Source organism: Corvus brachyrhynchos, unplaced genomic scaffold (assembly GCF_000691975.1).
Source record: "Corvus brachyrhynchos isolate BGI_N302 unplaced genomic scaffold, ASM69197v1 scaffold83, whole genome shotgun sequence".
Lineage (NCBI taxonomy): Eukaryota > Metazoa > Chordata > Aves > Passeriformes > Corvidae > Corvus > Corvus brachyrhynchos.
In genome coordinates, this window is record NW_008238464.1 from 12,602,674 (window position 1) to 12,619,444 (window position 16,771).

The 16,771-nt window shown below is 37.8% G+C and overlaps 1 protein-coding gene across 1 annotated transcript in view; it reads left to right on the forward strand.

The window, feature by feature from the left end:
- Positions 1 to 16,771, forward strand: part of TBL1X (transducin beta like 1X-linked) — a 134,298-nt gene that overhangs the window by 111,816 nt on the left and 5,711 nt on the right. Inside the window, 6 exon segments of the mRNA XM_008635884.2 lie at positions 5,853 to 5,994; positions 8,867 to 8,930; positions 9,030 to 9,127; positions 10,656 to 10,716; positions 15,070 to 15,191; positions 16,677 to 16,749. Coding sequence (XP_008634106.1) covers positions 5,853 to 5,994; positions 8,867 to 8,930; positions 9,030 to 9,127; positions 10,656 to 10,716; positions 15,070 to 15,191; positions 16,677 to 16,749 — 560 coding nt within the window.

Consider the following 16,771-nt stretch of genomic DNA (forward strand, 5'->3'; position numbering starts at 1 on the left):
CCTGCTGAATATGCTTTGTTTCTGGAATGTCCAGGTCCAATAGTACTTTTAGCATCTGTAGTACTAAGTATCTCCATTTATCAATTTTAAGCAAGTCAGTGCTTACCATAGTGGACTGCTTCCCTAGAATCCATGGTGCACAGTACTAGTGTGCATAGTTTAAGTGGTGGAGCATTTAATAAACCAGAATATGTGCTGCAGTATGCATTTAACTTTGCCTTGGGGTGCTAAGCACTGGTAGATGGATCCCTGGACAGTGGTGTCTCACACAGCTTCAGGTAAACCTGGAGGATGATAATCAGACCCATTAGTCAGATATCCGAGCCAGAGGAATACCCTCTCACTAGCCATTCAATTAAGCTTTACCCTTCAGTGTGATAGGTCTTTCTTAATGAGCTTTGCTAGTGACCATGGAAGCACATAAGTACACATGTAGTTACAAAGTACAGTCATGTGCTTTAGTCACACTAATAGCAGTGCAATGACAATGCAAATAATTTAGATCTATGTGCATCTTGGTCAGATTTTAGCCTGCTTGTAAGAAACAAGGTAGGGATGCAGTTGGAATTCGAATAACACAGCAGCCAGTGCATGGCAAAGCTTAGTGCCTGAAATGGCAGAGAATGCACAGAAGAAAGTGAAACTGAAGGAAGAGAGCTGACTGAATAATTATGCCACTGTACAAAGAAGCCTTTGAGATGTCTGGTATAATAACAGTGCAAGCTTTTATCTACAGGTAAACTCCATGTTTCAGCGCCAGTTAAACAAGAGAGAGAAATTCCCCGAGATCTACAGTATGCTGCAGTTCTGTTCGCCCTTTACAAAGTAATGATTGAAAAAACAAGACTGCAGTTAGTCTGATGCATGAATGTCAAATTGTTACATTCTATAACAGCCATATTGTGCTGCCCAGTTAGTACTTTTATTTGGGTTTCCCATCTGCTTGATTGTACCCATCTTAAAAAATACGTTTCAAAACCTAGATATTAAATAGAGGAAATAAGAACATATTTGTTTTGTTTATAAAGTGACTAATCAAATCTCAATTCATGACAAAGTATTTTCTTCAAGCCTTGTTATACAGGCAATAAATTTTTCTAACAACCAGCAGCAGCAGTTTAGACAGCAACCTGATGTAATCGTCAAAGAACTAAAACAATAATGCAGGTTCAGAACCTAATCTGAAGCAAGCTGTTTAAAAGAAATGTAGAATTAATTATCCAAAACTAGAGCATTGCTTTCCAGATTTAGTGATTATCCCACTGAGAGAAAGGGTTTTTGATATTTAATGTCACATCTACTCAGTTGCTGCTTTTCTAGTGTGTGAAGACTAGCATGGTAATACATACTCTCTGAGCTTTGCAAAGACCTATTTCAAAATATAACAGAGAGACAGGAATTTCTCTGATCAAACAGCTAGAAAAATATATTCTTCAGCTGCTCTTCTTCCTCCACCACACACATAACCCTTAAAGCTGAGGATGGGAGAGACTAGAAATACCAGTAAAGGCTATCAAAGGCCTGACTATCACCAGATGCCTGTGAGAAGAATGCTTAGATGTTATGAACAGAAGCATTATAATAGTACAGTGAAGTGCATGCATACAGCCATGTAAGATGGTTATTGTAAAATACACTTCATGAAGGAACTCAACATTCCAAAGCAAATAATTGCATAGAGTGTTTTGGACAGGTGAAAAAATACCGAAAAAAGAGGTGCTCTGTTAAATCTCAAGATTTGGCCATTCCCAGCCATAAGCCCAAAGACTGGTTTGTACCACTAGTTATCTTTCAATATCTAAGTTTTAATTTCATGACACACTTAAATTGTTGCAGATGGTTATGTTCCCTGGGTAGTGCAGAAGCCCATTACAGCTGCATCCACATTAGTAAACTAACCATGCCTGGGAATATTCCTAGGCACTGAGGCCAGCTGGCGCAGAATGGCTGGTGTCTGTGCTAGCACACTGCCCTGGCTGCCAAACAGACTGCACATTGGGAATCATCTCTGGACATTGTAACTACCAAGCCATGCCGAGGAGTTATTCAGAGAGAACATCAGAGCCCCGAGCAAGAGTGCTAATTAAAACAAGCCAAACTCTGGCCAGGGAATAACCTGTCAGTTTGCTTGCACAGGTCATCGTGGTCCGATGACACAGTGTTCTGAACGTGCTTGACTTTCCCAGTGTGGAAGTGGATGGACTGTGAATGTCAAGGCTGCTAGAGCCTTGAACTCCAAAACCTTTTCCAGTTGAATTTAGGATGTTTCTGTCATCATGTTCCACTGCTGCTTCCAACACTGTGTTCTTTTCTATGACATCCAGCCATGCCCTTCAAGTAATTCACATAGCTGTGAAGCAGAAGGACCTGGCCTCAGTCCCAAAATCAGCAGGGGGTTTCTTTGCTTATCAGCTAATTTATGCCAGCCTCTCTCACACAGAGAGGCTGTGACTTGTCTCTTCCAAACCACCCCATGCGCCTTTTGCTCTCCCTAGTCAGCAAAGTAATTATCCATAAAAGCTGCTGTCCAAGATCTTTCAGTTCTGGATGTGTCTCTCAGAAGCAAGAAAAGATGTTTCTAGGCCATCTGCTGTTATTGTTTCTGCATATATATAGTACTTCAGGTTACTGTACTCCTCATATCTGTGGTTTAGGATCCACTGTAAATTACCTTTCAGAATAATCCTTTTGAATTGCCAGGTTGAGGGTGTTGATTTCAGACACCACCCCTCTATGTCAGTGCCAGATATTAATTCTGCTAACTCTAGGTGTTTATTCGTTAGCAGGGGACTACTGGGACTGGTTTCCTCAGTGCATCAAATCCATTATTGCAAAGTGATTAGCTATTAGGGGAGGTCAACTTGAGTAACCTGTAGCAGGGAGCAATGTTGTAGAATCAGTGGGGCAGAGATGTTAATCAGGACACCTATGAGGCACTTCCCTCTACTGACTGCCTAGGAAGAGTAAGCACTTAGTTTGAGAGACCTGCTTTATTAAGGAAAGGTTAGTTGTCATAAAAAATATGAGGAATTTCCTTCCCTTAATGCTTTTAATAATATCTCTTAAAATAATAGAGACTCTGACCTGTTGGAGCCAGAAGTAGTAAATACACGTTAGTGATACTGCATCTCCAAAGAGCAGCGATTTTAAGACTTGCAGGTGAAGATTAGAAATATCAAGGTTCAACAACCATCTTGCAAAATTCTTTACCCAACTGCAGCACTTTCAGCCTCTGTGCTGCCAGTTACAGGATGGTGATTTTATATGTCACAAATTAAATTCCACAAATATTTGTCCACCTTGATTATCCTGGGGCAGGAGAGCATGAAATAAAATCCTTTCAGAACTAGCCTTCCTAAAATTTGGCAGTACTCTACCACAGTGCAGAGGAGTATTCCTATTACTCAAGTATTCATGACTTGCATGTTGGAATGAGCTGCTTTATCATGTAGATAGAAATGCTTCTGTGGGCTAAGGAGATTAAATATCTTTCTGAATTGTGCTTGAACTGTGGTCCTCTAATAAGGCAGGGTTCACTGAATCATTCAACAGAAATCAGAATACTTTCCAGAGCAGAGAATACTCTTTTTTTTTTTCCCCAGCAGCAAAAGGGAAGACACACAAATACCCTTGCTGCACACTGGTAGGCTTATAAAGCCTCTCTGCAGGGACACATAATAGCTTATGTAGCCTTAGGAAGAAGAAAAGGGAAAAACAAAATTAAAATACTGGAAAATAAGATTGCCCAGGCCTTGCCAGAAAACTGACTAAATAAAACTGTTGAAAAACAAAACATAACCCTTTTAGAACTAGCAAGTAGGATATTGTATTTGATAGCCAAGTGACTGAGTACATTATTCACAGGGTCCAATAACAAACTGGATTATTGCAATGAGGGCAGGACTGTCCTGGAGTCTTACATAGCAGAGAAGACAGCTCTGAAGGAATTTCCTACTTAGCATCTGACCCAATGAAGCAGTTCTTTAAAGACTTATGTTTCCATTATTGTTAATTATCACAGTTAAAAATGTTCCTTAACTTCTGAGCCTCATCATTAACTTCATTAATTTTCTAGCCAACATATGCAAAATTGTCAGTTTTCCAGACCTCTGAAGAAGTAAGGATGTATATTACAGTCACAGCTGTGTAGTGGCAAAAATTACCCTGATCTGAATTATTTCTTAATTACTAATGTGAAAGATATGTCTCAAAAGTTAAAGAATGGCTGTACAGGAGTAGCTGGGTTCAAAACCTTGGCCAGCCATCACATCTCAGCTTGGCACAAAAGGTTCACAGGAAATGGGGCACATTCCTCAGGCATGCCATGACCCAGAAGAGCTCAGAGCTACTTATACAGGCAGAGAGATATTTGCTTTTACAGTTGAATTATTTGTGTAAAATTAGGCTAAATTATTGGTAAAATAATACACAGAGATCAATGGAGTTCGATAATTGCTTGGTCAATATTTGCACTTGAAGACATGTCAAGTGTTGAAAATTTGCCTGGTATTCTTAGTATAAATAATTAAATTGTTTCACTAGTGCCAGAAGAAAAGTTAATACTCTCTTGTGATGGATTTCTTTTTCAGTAAAACATGGCTTATCAAAGCAAAAATAGATCTCAGGATTTTAGGCTTTGAAGAAAGACTTTTTCTCCTTGATAGTGTATAGGAAAGAAAGTTTTGGTTATTACTTAAAAAAAAGGAAAAGCTAACACATCAGGTATATCAACAATGAAATTTCATCTGGACTGTATGAATTCTTGCAAGTGTAAGAGAGAGGCTAACTCTGACCCAAGTTTCTACTTACTGCATGTAAATGAAAATTGCTTTCTGGACAAAACAAGCAATCCAGGGTGCTTTGTTTTGGTTGGTGTTGTTGTTTTAAAAAATGGAGGAGAGGAAGTGAGAAAAAAATTCCAGTAAACTTTTAAAGTGTAATATCTTCCACTCCATGGCAAATTGATTTCTGAACCTCAGAGATGTTTTTCAGTAGAATAAAGATTTATGCAAAGTCAAAATAAATACATTATTTACAGGTAGGTAATGATAAACTCTTCCTCCTCAAAACTTTTTTCTAAGCAAATCAGGGTTTCAGCCTGCATTAGAAACAGCTCTCTAGAAAATAATAAGTCTATAAAATACATCAAAATCCTGATGCTGCCTCTGTCTTGCTCCATTATGTCAGTACTTATTTTGCCACTTTTTCAGACGGCATGATGTAAACAGGCAAGCTACAGACAGTTACTGTAAGTTGCCCCAGACTATCTCAGTTATGGTAATGCCAGTTTTAGGTATGTAGTGCAAAATGTAGACGGCGAGTGTATGTATTTTAAGTAAAACTACTCTGAAGAAACCAATTTATTGTGACAGGTATAATTTACATATGTGTTAGCATTTTTTAAAAAATACAGAGAGCACAGAAAGAGTTGGAAAGAAAAAATTACTTTTTAAAGGTTTTTAATGCCCTGGTCTGTTCAGTGGATTTAGGGAAATGTGGTTGGATGTACTCTGGGCAGTGCACAGGAGAAACAACAAAATTCTCAGGAGGTTCAAAACAACTTTTACTTGAGAAATTTGGAACATTTCAGTAGAATAGGGCCCTCCCCCAGGTGAGCTTTTGCTAATTTCAGCACCGAAGTCACACACCTGCGTTTTACACAGAGCCAGAATGTTCCCAGCGGCCCCATGCAGTCAGATGCTCCCTTTACACTACAGGCCAGCGGCTCTTGTTCCTCCGGTTTCCTGCAAGGCTGTAATGTTGTCTCAATGAAAACAGAAATACAGGCTTTTACACTGTTTGCTGGGTCATCATGAGGAGACTTCAACTTACTTGCATAATTGCTTTTATAGATCTGGAGACTCAACGGCCAGGATATGGAATCTCAATGAAAACAGCAACAGCGGTTCCACTCAACTAGTTTTGAGGCACTGCATAAGAGAAGGAGGGCATGATGTCCCCAGCAATAAGGATGTGACTTCATTGGACTGGAATGTAAGCTAACTTCTAAGACTGTGTATGGTTTTTAACTGTTTATATTTAATTCCAAGGCAATTACAGCTGCTGCTCCATATCTTTCATATCTGAGGTGACCAGAAGCTCTGTCCTAACCTACTGACCTCTTGTTTCAAATAATCATAATAGGCTGAACTTTCCCCTACATGCTGTAATTTTCCAGGACTGGTGCCATCTTCAAGCTTAACAATGATATATTTATATCTCTGTTTTAGGAGCATGGCTAAAAATAAACTTTGCCAGCTTTAAGAACAAAGATTAAACAAGCAGTCTATGTAATAATGAAGCCTCATTAATAATGTATTTGCATCTCATAGTTACTTTATTTTGGCACGTAAGGAGATAAAAGCACCTGTGAAGCTTTTTCTGAGGTTGAACTCTCAAGATCCTCTCTCATTTGAATTATGCTGTGCACAGCAAAACGTGTTCACATTATTTTCTTTATCTTGGTAGGAGCATATGTAGTTATTCTGTTGTTACCTATCCACCTTCTGGATGAAACTGTCTCGCCTGATCCCTTTTTTACTTTCATCCTGCAAAACCTCCTAGCTTAGATAATATGCTCCTTCACAGAGAAGACTGAAGTGACCAGAGAGGACAGGTATTGTTGAGAATTCCCAGTGTCTGGGCAGTGTCTTTGGGCAGCTCTAAGGCTGCTTCATGTCGCATTTTTGCCAGAAGAACTTACAAGACCCTGCAGGAACCTTAATTACTTTGAGATAATTTTCATTCTGTCTGTTTTGCTGATATTAGTACAGACAGAGTGATCACATTAGTCTTGTTTTCATAGGAAAACAGATTAATTAAGTACTAGAAGGGATTTTCAGCAGTTATGTACAGTCTCAGTTGCTGGCCAGAGACCAGGATTGGATTAATCTTTACTGCAGTTATGTCCTTCAGGTGAGCTAGCTGCTTCACAAAGTAAAAGATAAGGCCACTGCACAAGTCAGCTTTCCCCTATGTATTTTATAGTTGCACAATGGAAGAAATTGGTGAATAATACAGAAAGTAGAGGTAGGTTAAGGAAGCAAATAAAACTCAAGCTTATGTTCATTACTTGTTTCCTGTGGATATCAGAGTGAAGAAAAACAGTTGGGAAAAAAAATTAATCAAGGAGCAAGAAAAGTAATTGAAAGAGGAAGACATTAAATGAGAGCAGAACAGTTAGGAGACAAGTTATCCAAAATATAGGGCATCCTGTAGTATTTCCTGTAATAGTTCCTTACCTTCCAGACTTCATTGGTACTTCACTTGCATTGTGCTAGTACTTAAGGTAAGGAAATGTCCCTAATTCAAATACTTCAAGGGCTTCCAGCTTACTTAGAGTTTCCCAAAGAATGTGAATTGCCACCAACAAATTTGGATAAACTGTACATCTAAGTTCCTGAGCTTTTCTTTCTCTCTTTTTGCCCTTTATCACCTTCTTCTCATGACTGGTCCAGATAAGTGTATATCACAGTGAGCTTGACTTAGGTTATGATATTCTCCCCCCTCCATTATTATTTATTTGAGTTAAATCTATAACTGCTCCAAGTCAATGTTTTTGGAGGGTTGGAGTAGGCATATGTTTTAAAGGATTATTTCATGCCTTTTCCTAATTTTCTATTCATCAAGCTAGAAATGCCGTCTGCCTTTATTGTTTATTTAGAACCACAATATTAATTTTATTTCCCTGTGAAATTTTCACACTGGTGGTATTAAATTACTTCTTCTCTGGTTTATGTGACTTACAATAAGAAAGGTTATTTCTAGAGGTCATATTCAGATCATGCCCTTTGATACTAGGGGTAGGATTCATCTCCTGTAGCTTTAACCATCCTAAGCTAGTCCTCGAGACTCACCTTAAGTCATCAGAAACAGAGACACATCCCTTTGTGTTGGGTTGGGCATAATCTAAAGCAAATGAGATAATGAATTACACTTCAGAGTTGTAGTTGTATGATGCTGTTAGTTATGTAGGGAGACCAGATAGCACTCTTAAACTAAGTCCCAACTTCTGCATGTCTGGAGATAAATGGGATGAATCTCACTCTTACTTCAGGTTCTGAAATGTTGAAAGACTAAATACCCTGCTTCAACAGTGTCCATCACACCAGACTGCATAGTCAAGTTCTGTTTTAATTATTCTCATTCTGGCCCAATCACACCAGCATCACTGGCTGCACAGGACATATCCTTCTGTGAAAGGTTCCTTCCAGAATACATGTAATTTGCTGATTAGATTAGTGGGCTTTTTTTCCTCCTAAGTGGGTCCCATGAATCCAAATTTTCTCAGGCTGTCCATCATGGTACTGTGCCTGTGAGCACATGTGGGAGTCTGTGTTCAGACAAGTAGAAAGCAATTCCTTGGTGGCAGATAACATTCAAGGTGTTAACCCTGAGTGTAGGTGGCTTAGAGCCTTCTTTCAAGTAGAGGTGCCTGAATTTCACTGAACTGGGTTTTAGTCTGGGTTTAGGTCATCTGTTGATGTTTTATAGGTCCTCTATGTCTAAAAAGTAGTATCTGTTTGTTATCTGGAAGAAGCCCATAGAACTTGTTATAGCTTGTTTTCTTTTTCTAATCTCTTTGATTAAATGGCTCATATCTGATGGTATAGCCCAATATTTCACTTTATGTTAGAGGGTTTTATCTTCTCTGGGCTGTCTGCAGTAATAACCTTTAGTTATTAGTAATAACCTTTAGTTAGTTAGATTTAAACCTTTAGTTTAAATCATAGCATAATCTGTCTCAGTGAGTGGACTCAGAATTCCCATAAATCACAATTAGCAAATCTTAAAAAAGAAAGAAAAAGATTGGTTGAAACATATTTTATCTCCTATCAACCTTTGCCATTTATATATGTTCCAACAGAGTGATGGAACACTATTGGCTACAGGCTCATATGATGGTTTTGCAAGAATATGGACAGAAGATGGTAAGTCAAACATTTATTGTTATTAAGCACCAAACAGCAGTGAACTGAATTTGACTATTTTGTAAAGAAATTGTAATAATACCCTGTTCTTTATTCCAGGTAACCTTGCAAGCACCTTAGGTCAACATAAAGGTCCAATATTTGCCCTGAAGTGGAACAAAAAGGGGAATTATATTTTAAGTGCTGGTGTTGATAAAGTGAGTTTTAAAAATACATTATTCTAACATAAAAGTGTGCTGATGAGTGAGCTTGTGCTGCTAAATTCCTTAAGATTATTTTCTTCTTCAGGCATCTTGTAGAGTTTACATTTCTTTAATATATTTTAGTGCATGTTGATTACATTTTTGAGGCTGTATAAATGTATACTGTTCTCATGGAAAATACTTAACTTTAAAAAAAATTGTGTAAAATTGCATCTTAGGTGTGTCTCTGTTAAGGAAGGAACTGCTTCCAGTACTTATATTTGTAGTTTTATCAGCTAACTATTTACAGGAAGAAAGTGATCTTAAAGATACCACACCTTTTAGCTCATCTAAGTGTTGAAACTTTTATTTGAATAAAATATATATGGCTTCCTCTGGAAATATGCAAAAAAATTACAGTTCTGGACTGAAAATCAAGCAAAACAGTTTTGCAAAATAGTTACAGCTGAGTGCACATTAGAGATTAAAATGAACAGATGACTGATGATGATGAGCACAAATCCATTAAAACTGAAACTGGAAAGTACACAGCATTCATCTTGCCTAACTTTCAGTGTCTGAAAATTAGATGCATATGTCATCCTTGGCCTCCTTTATAAAAATTCAGAGAGAAAAATGGCGCTTCCAAAGGATAGGCTGCATGGCCTGTGTTCCAGTGAGATGCACTGACAGGGCTTCTCTCCAGCGGCTGGCAGGGGGAGTCTAGCTGAGGTTTGTACGTTTGTAGGCTCAGTGAATCCCTATATTTTCATATCCTTGTGAAAATGGAAACTTATTCGCTTTAATACTGGCTTAAATTCAGCTACACTGCTCTCCCAATGGTAGTTCCATTACGCTGGGAAACTTACATTCTCAATAAAAGCAGCGTTTCTTTAGGTGATCCATTATCAGCAAGATGATGCATCCTTAATTTATTTTCTGGAAGTATATATTGCCAATAAATTGACAATTCACTCAGAAGGTGGTATTGAGCTCTACAGGGGACGTGCTCACATGTGCTGTGAGTATGGATTAAACCTGTAGTAAGCCAATTACACTTGAGTCCGTACCACCTCAGTGGCAAGAAGTATTGTGTACTCTGCTGATAGAAAAACATTTCACTTGTTGGTTTAATTGTTAGAAATGGGGTTCAGGATCATTTTGAAGTAGAATTCAACTTGCATCTTTTGAAGGGGGAAAAAGTGTTCTTTAAAGATGGGAACTGAAACAGCTTTTTCAATATGCGTATTAAAAATGTGTGGTGTTGTCTTCTAGTGCTATTCAGAGAGGATATGCCCATCCTTCATAGTTATATTGCTTCTTCTGTGGGCATGATACTTCTTTATCTACACCTAGATTATTATTCCGTAATATCTGGAAGTGATTCCTGGTTTTCCCGCTTTTGAGAACACAAGGCTCTCTGTAGTCAATAATTTTATCAGTTCATCATTTGGAATTGCTACTTAGTGAGGGTGCTCTTTGGGTTTTTTTCTCTGAGCTGAACAGTCACTAATCTTTTTTTCCACCCTTTCTTTGGATGCAGACAACAATAATTTGGGATGCTCACACAGGAGAAGCTAAACAGCAATTTCCTTTCCATTCAGGTACTTTTTGCATAACTCTTGTTAGGAAAATGAAATGTAGTTTTTAATTCTGTCAATGTACTTTATCCATATCTGCCAGAGAAAAGTTTCAATCAAGTTTTTTTGTGCTTTGACTATCCTGAGTATCATGGCTGCTGGGTTTATTCTCACATCAGAAAGACGCAGTTCTGTGAGAATCAGCTTTGAAAGTCAAACTGTTTTTAGGAGAGGATTTGTACACCAGCCATGTGTACCTAACTGAACGGTCCTGTTGTTATCTATGTGCTTGAATAGTACCAGGTGGTGATTCATGAAGGGAACTTTCAGTGGAGGTGTCTGGGATCTTTTCCATTCTCTGCTCCTGTTTCAATGAAGCTGATTTGAAGCAGAAGCAGGCAGATCTCTCATGCACCTTGCATTCACCACTGCACTCATGAAGGTCCTCAGAATTTCTTAGCTTTTACTTTTAACTTGAAATTCTTCAATATTTGCTTTCTCTGATTATTGGAAATCATTTGCCAGCCTTGAGTTTCAAAACCTTGCTGCACCAAAACTCTGCTTGGATGGTTACTTGTAGATCTGTTTCAAGAAGACAGGAGATGTCACAGATACTAAATAATCTTGAGTAACAGACAGTCACTGACATAATCTGAAATTCACCTGAGACCAGACTTGTAAGATGATGCCTGAATTCATGATCCGTAGTGGCTGAGTTGCCATAGTGAAGAATTTTAAGGGGTATAGTCAAACTGAGTTTAAAACCATGAGAACATTCTGGATTTTGGTGCTAGAGGTGTTCATCTTCATAGTTCACTGTAACTAATCCATTGTTAAATACAGCAGATTTTCACAAGGTGCTGAATGATGTTTAAAAACACGTCTTTTGATACTAATTTTAAAACATTATTTTGCACATGCTTTTAAACTCAATTTCTAGTTGTTCTTATTCTCACATTTACACAGATATTAATAACATGCAATAGCAATCTAAATGGTTATTCAACAGCAGACAAAAAGTATGTCCATGGACACAGCAAATCCATACTCTGCATTTTTATCACTCATCTCTTCATTTATTAATGCAGCTGTCAGTTTAGAGGAGTTGGTGTCTGCTGACAGATTTTCTCACTGTGGCATTTATTTATCTACCGTAACTGTTCCGTAACAGCAAACTTTACACATAGAGTGATTCAGTTAATGAGACTCTTAATCCTTGGATCCCTAACTAGTAATCTAGTTGTGGATTCAGAACTTGGTTGCTCCTTCAGAATCATATTCACTGACATGTAAGCTGTCTTAGCAGTGATGTGCATCAACAACAAGTCACTCCGTTCCCCTTTTAGCAAGTTGAAAACTCAGCTGTATCTACCAATGCAAAATGTCCATGTACATTAAAAGATTATTTTAAAAATTCTTACTGCACACACTGTCTTTGGACTGTGAGACACAACTGAAGCTTAGATATGGAGAAGCTCATCTTTTTAATTTTTTTTCTCTATTTCAAATATGTTTTCATAGCAAAGTAAAGCAGTTAAAGGAAATACTATTATTAAGGAAATTGCTGACAGGAGAAAGCATATATCCTACAAAACCTTCTTAAAATCAGCCAGACTCTCTACTCACTTTGTCCTTGCAAGTCTAAAGCCACAAAGACCTCACCTTTGGGTCACCAGAACAAACTGAGAACAAATTCATTTCCATGTGTGGAATCTGAAAACCTTGTCTACACAAGGATTAAAGGTGGCGTTTTAACAATTAAAAGTCTTGTCCAGTCAGGGTACACTTCCTTTAACACATACTTCTTTGAAGTCCGGAGGTAGTTGGCCTGGGAATAACATAAGGTTTTTTTACTCTCTGCTTTACAACAACTGGTTTAGTTTACACCATGTGGACTAAACTGTCATCTTAAAATACATAAGGAAGACTCCTTTGTTTGGGTGTTGAAGGCCTCCATGTCATTGGTGTTCCCATGTAATTTTTAAGGTTTTTTGGTCAAAATATGTAAGTTTGCAGATAAGTAGCTTCTAGGATTTCATTATTTTTTGCAAAACTATGAATCATCATAGGGCATTTGATCAAAATACATATTCACAAAACTTATTTCTTTAAAAAGGAGCTAAATAATCCAATTTTGACATCTGCTGATAGATGCGGACTGATGTCTGCACATGCAGGAATAAATTGTTTAATTGATACCAAAAGAGGTATTTGTCTAACCCCAATTTTAGCCATCTAGTTGTGTAGTGACAGGACAAGGGATGAATTGATTAAAACTGAAAGACAAAAGGTTTAGATTCGATATCATTAATAAATTCTTTACTGTGAGGGTGGTGAGGCACTGGAAGAGACTGCCCGGAGAAGCTCAGGTTGGATGGAGCTCTGAGTGATCTGGTCTCGTAAAAGGTGTCCCTGTCCACAGCAGGGGGGCTGGAACTAGGTGTTCCTTAGGGTCCCTTCCAACCTAAACCATTCTATGATTCTGTGATCCAAGTGCTCTGAATCACACCTAAATTTGTTCTGAAAAAGCTTAAATTAACAGATAATTATTGTAACACTTTTATTGTTGGTTTTTATTTTAGCTGCATTTTTTAAGGATTTATTGCTGCTTTTATTATGATATATTATGATATTCTAATTGGTTTTATGCAATTGGCTAGTGTCCTGTGGTTTTGGAAATACTTTGGCAATTTTATTATTTACATCAAGAACCATGTTTGGTTGAATTTTTCGGACCACTTTATGCAGTTACTTATCCAGTAAACATATGGTTGAGTCCACCAGTAAATGAATCAGTGTTAATTATCAGCACTTTATGATTCAAATTATGCTGCAGTGTAAATCCATAGCTTTAGGTGCCAATAGCTCTCTGAAAATGAGTTTTTGACTCATACATATCATACTAGATACTAGCCCTGAAGGCATATTGCTATTAATGATGATAGACTTTTGTTTGCTTTGAAATAGTAATACAAAGCTTGCATCATAAAAAGAAAGACAAACAGGCAGTTAAAGAAAGATCTTTTATTGTTTCCTGATCCTCATTCACGTTCATTGGAAAATTCAAAAGTAGTCTGCCTTCCTCACACAAATTTCCTTTATATTTCTGCAAGGCAGTAATTCTTTACCTGTCATACAGAATTATTGATCTTTCTCATTAATACTGAAAAAAACTCTAGTCTGTGAAACAATGTTAGCCCTCCATTCTCATTTAGAGAGCTACCTGATGATTCAGAAGGTGATATGGATCTATTTTGTTTTGCAGTTCATAAAAATTATAATAGGAAAAACATATCTAAATGTAACAGGCTTGTCAGAACAGGTATCTTTTCACCTCTGTGTTACCAAAGTATCTTTCTAAACATGTTTGAGTAAGGAATTTCTTGGTTTCATTTTAATGATAAATTTGCATTGTATCTTTGCCAGGAAGCGACTCAACTTTGTTTCCTATATGCTGGTCTCATTCTGGCACACTTGCTTTTAACAAGAGTGTGCTGAGAATGAAGATTTCTATATTTTAGCAAGTCTTATGTCATCCTCTGGGGGGCAGCTAAACTCTATCCTGAGGGAAAAAGCCCAAGCAGCAGTCACAGAAACACAAGCAAGCTGTTTGTCAGGAGCTCCCTCCTGCTCCTTCTTGTACTCTGCAGTCATGTGCTGGAAAAGTGGTTTGGGGATTTTTTGCCATTCTTTTTGCAAAGTGTGTGTGTGTTGCACACAGGCACTATTTACATGCTCATGTGTTCTCTGCACACAGAGTTTTGTTAGTTCAGTGCTAGTTAATGCCAAACCCTCTACAGAAACTCTTCCACTCATTTCAGATGAGGATGATCAATGTACCTGCCTAAAATCAGTCCCCAAGCAAATTAAACTGCATTTTAATATTATCAATCCACGTGCCTGCACAGAATGATAGGTTTGTATCAGTGGTTGCATAAAGCTCTGGTGCCAAGGGACACAGCCACCTGCTCCTCCACCTTGCCATGTGTTGTGTCTGGCATTCACAGGAATATCCTTGTCTAACCCAGATGAAATTATCCACATTTTTTCTGGGTTAGTTTTCTTTCAGTTTCTTCACTGAACTGGCTTACAGGTGTAGCTGGGAGCAGAGAGGGTGGAGGTAGTGTTTCACCCTGCTTATGTAACTTAACCCAAAAGATTCTCATAAGTAGATGCCATGCAAAGCATCCAGATTATCCATTGGAATAGAAAAATAATTTGTGCCCTTCAGACAGTCCCTATAACTGGCAACAGGTGACAGACCAAGAACTAGCCTGTAGTTTGTTTCATCCAGATAGGTGATAGGAGGAAGATTATTTGGGATAACTGTTTCTTTGTCACGATCCCTGATGTTCCTTCTGTTTTTTGTATTCACAGCTCCTGCTCTGGATGTAGACTGGCAGAACAACACTACTTTTGCCTCCTGCAGTACTGACATGTGCATTCACGTATGCAGACTTGGCTGTGATCGTCCTGTTAAAACCTTTCAAGGACACACAGTAAGTTTAACAAGTCCAAAATGTTAGTGATAAAGTCACAGCAATGTGTTGTAATGATGGCAGATGATGTGTTTGCAGGGTATGTTCTAGCAGCAAAGGTGTTACACCCTGTTGTTTCCCTAAAAACATATTCCTTGGGAGCGATTCACTGCCTGTGAGAAGGGATAAATGTTGTAAATCACTGTGGGAGGCAAAACCTCTGACTTAAACAGTGAGTGTGTTTCTATGTAGCATGAGCTGCAGACTAAAGGCACATTCATAAATAAGATTCTGTTTTTTGCTGGCTTAATTTCCTTTACTAAATGAGAGTTGTGAATAAGGAGAGAACAGTTTGCTTCCAGCCATTGTTCAGTTTTAGAATCAATTTAGACATAGATTTAGAATCTAATAAGATATATTTAAGATGTATTTCCCTGCTCTTTTCTTGGTGGTATTTAATGACTGTCAAAGGTTACTTTTTTTATGTTTCATTTGTGAGAAAATCTGCTATCATATACTGACCCATAATTTAGATGTTAGCTCCCAGAACTTGCTATCTCCCCGTTGAAGAAACACTGTGCATTTGGAGACTTTTATCTTAGTCTGTGGTTAAACTGATATTTCATGACAGGTTGTACGTTCCTAACAACAGACTGGTGCTTTTTATGATTATATGAAACGCACCATTTTGTACATGATCCAAATTTTCACTTCAAATATATCTATACTTGCTTTTAATTATTACTATAACACGTGAAATATATAAAGCAAAATTTAAATATTTTTAGGATTGTTTTCACTGAGACCCTGAGCCAATTTATATTTTTAAGACAACAGTCTTTCCCTTTTTATGAAGTGCTTTTTTTCTCCTTATCTATAACCCTGGAAAAGCATGGCAAACTTACTCATTATCAAGGGGATACACTAGGCTTAGTTAAGTACAAAGTGCTAGAAAGACTGATAGAGAGAGCATCCTAAACTGTTTAATTTTCCATCATGGAATTCATTTACACATAAACCTCTCTTTAGAGAGACCAGCATTGTTGTAGAGCTATGATATGAAGAATTACCAAGTCCACAAAACTTTACATCCCACCAGGATCAGTATTTTCTGTTGAAAATTCATCTCTCTGAGTCTACAGAACATTAATTAAAGAAATGCCTCCATTTTAAAAAGAAGCTAATGCTTTATCAGCAATCTGTCTGGTTTAAGGGTTTATTTAAATCCTAGGATATAAAGAGAGGATAGGAGAAACTTTGTGCCAGAACACACATCAGAAGATTGTTTGTGTGGATTTTCACAAGCACAGGATGGTTCCACTCCAAAATGCCACTTAAAAAGCGTGTTGGGGTGGCAGCACTGCTTTTGTTCACCTCTAAAAGCACCCAGCACTGTAATTTGTGGATGAACTTGTTCCATGCACAAACCTTGAGTGCCCTCTGTTGAGGGCCCAGTACAATGCAGTAACTGGAATATTTGCTTAATAAAATCACTCTTGATTTCAGAACGAAGTGAATGCAATCAAATGGGACCCATCTGGCATGCTACTAGCATCTTGCTCCGATGACATGACATTAAAGAAAAAATAATTTCCATTCCT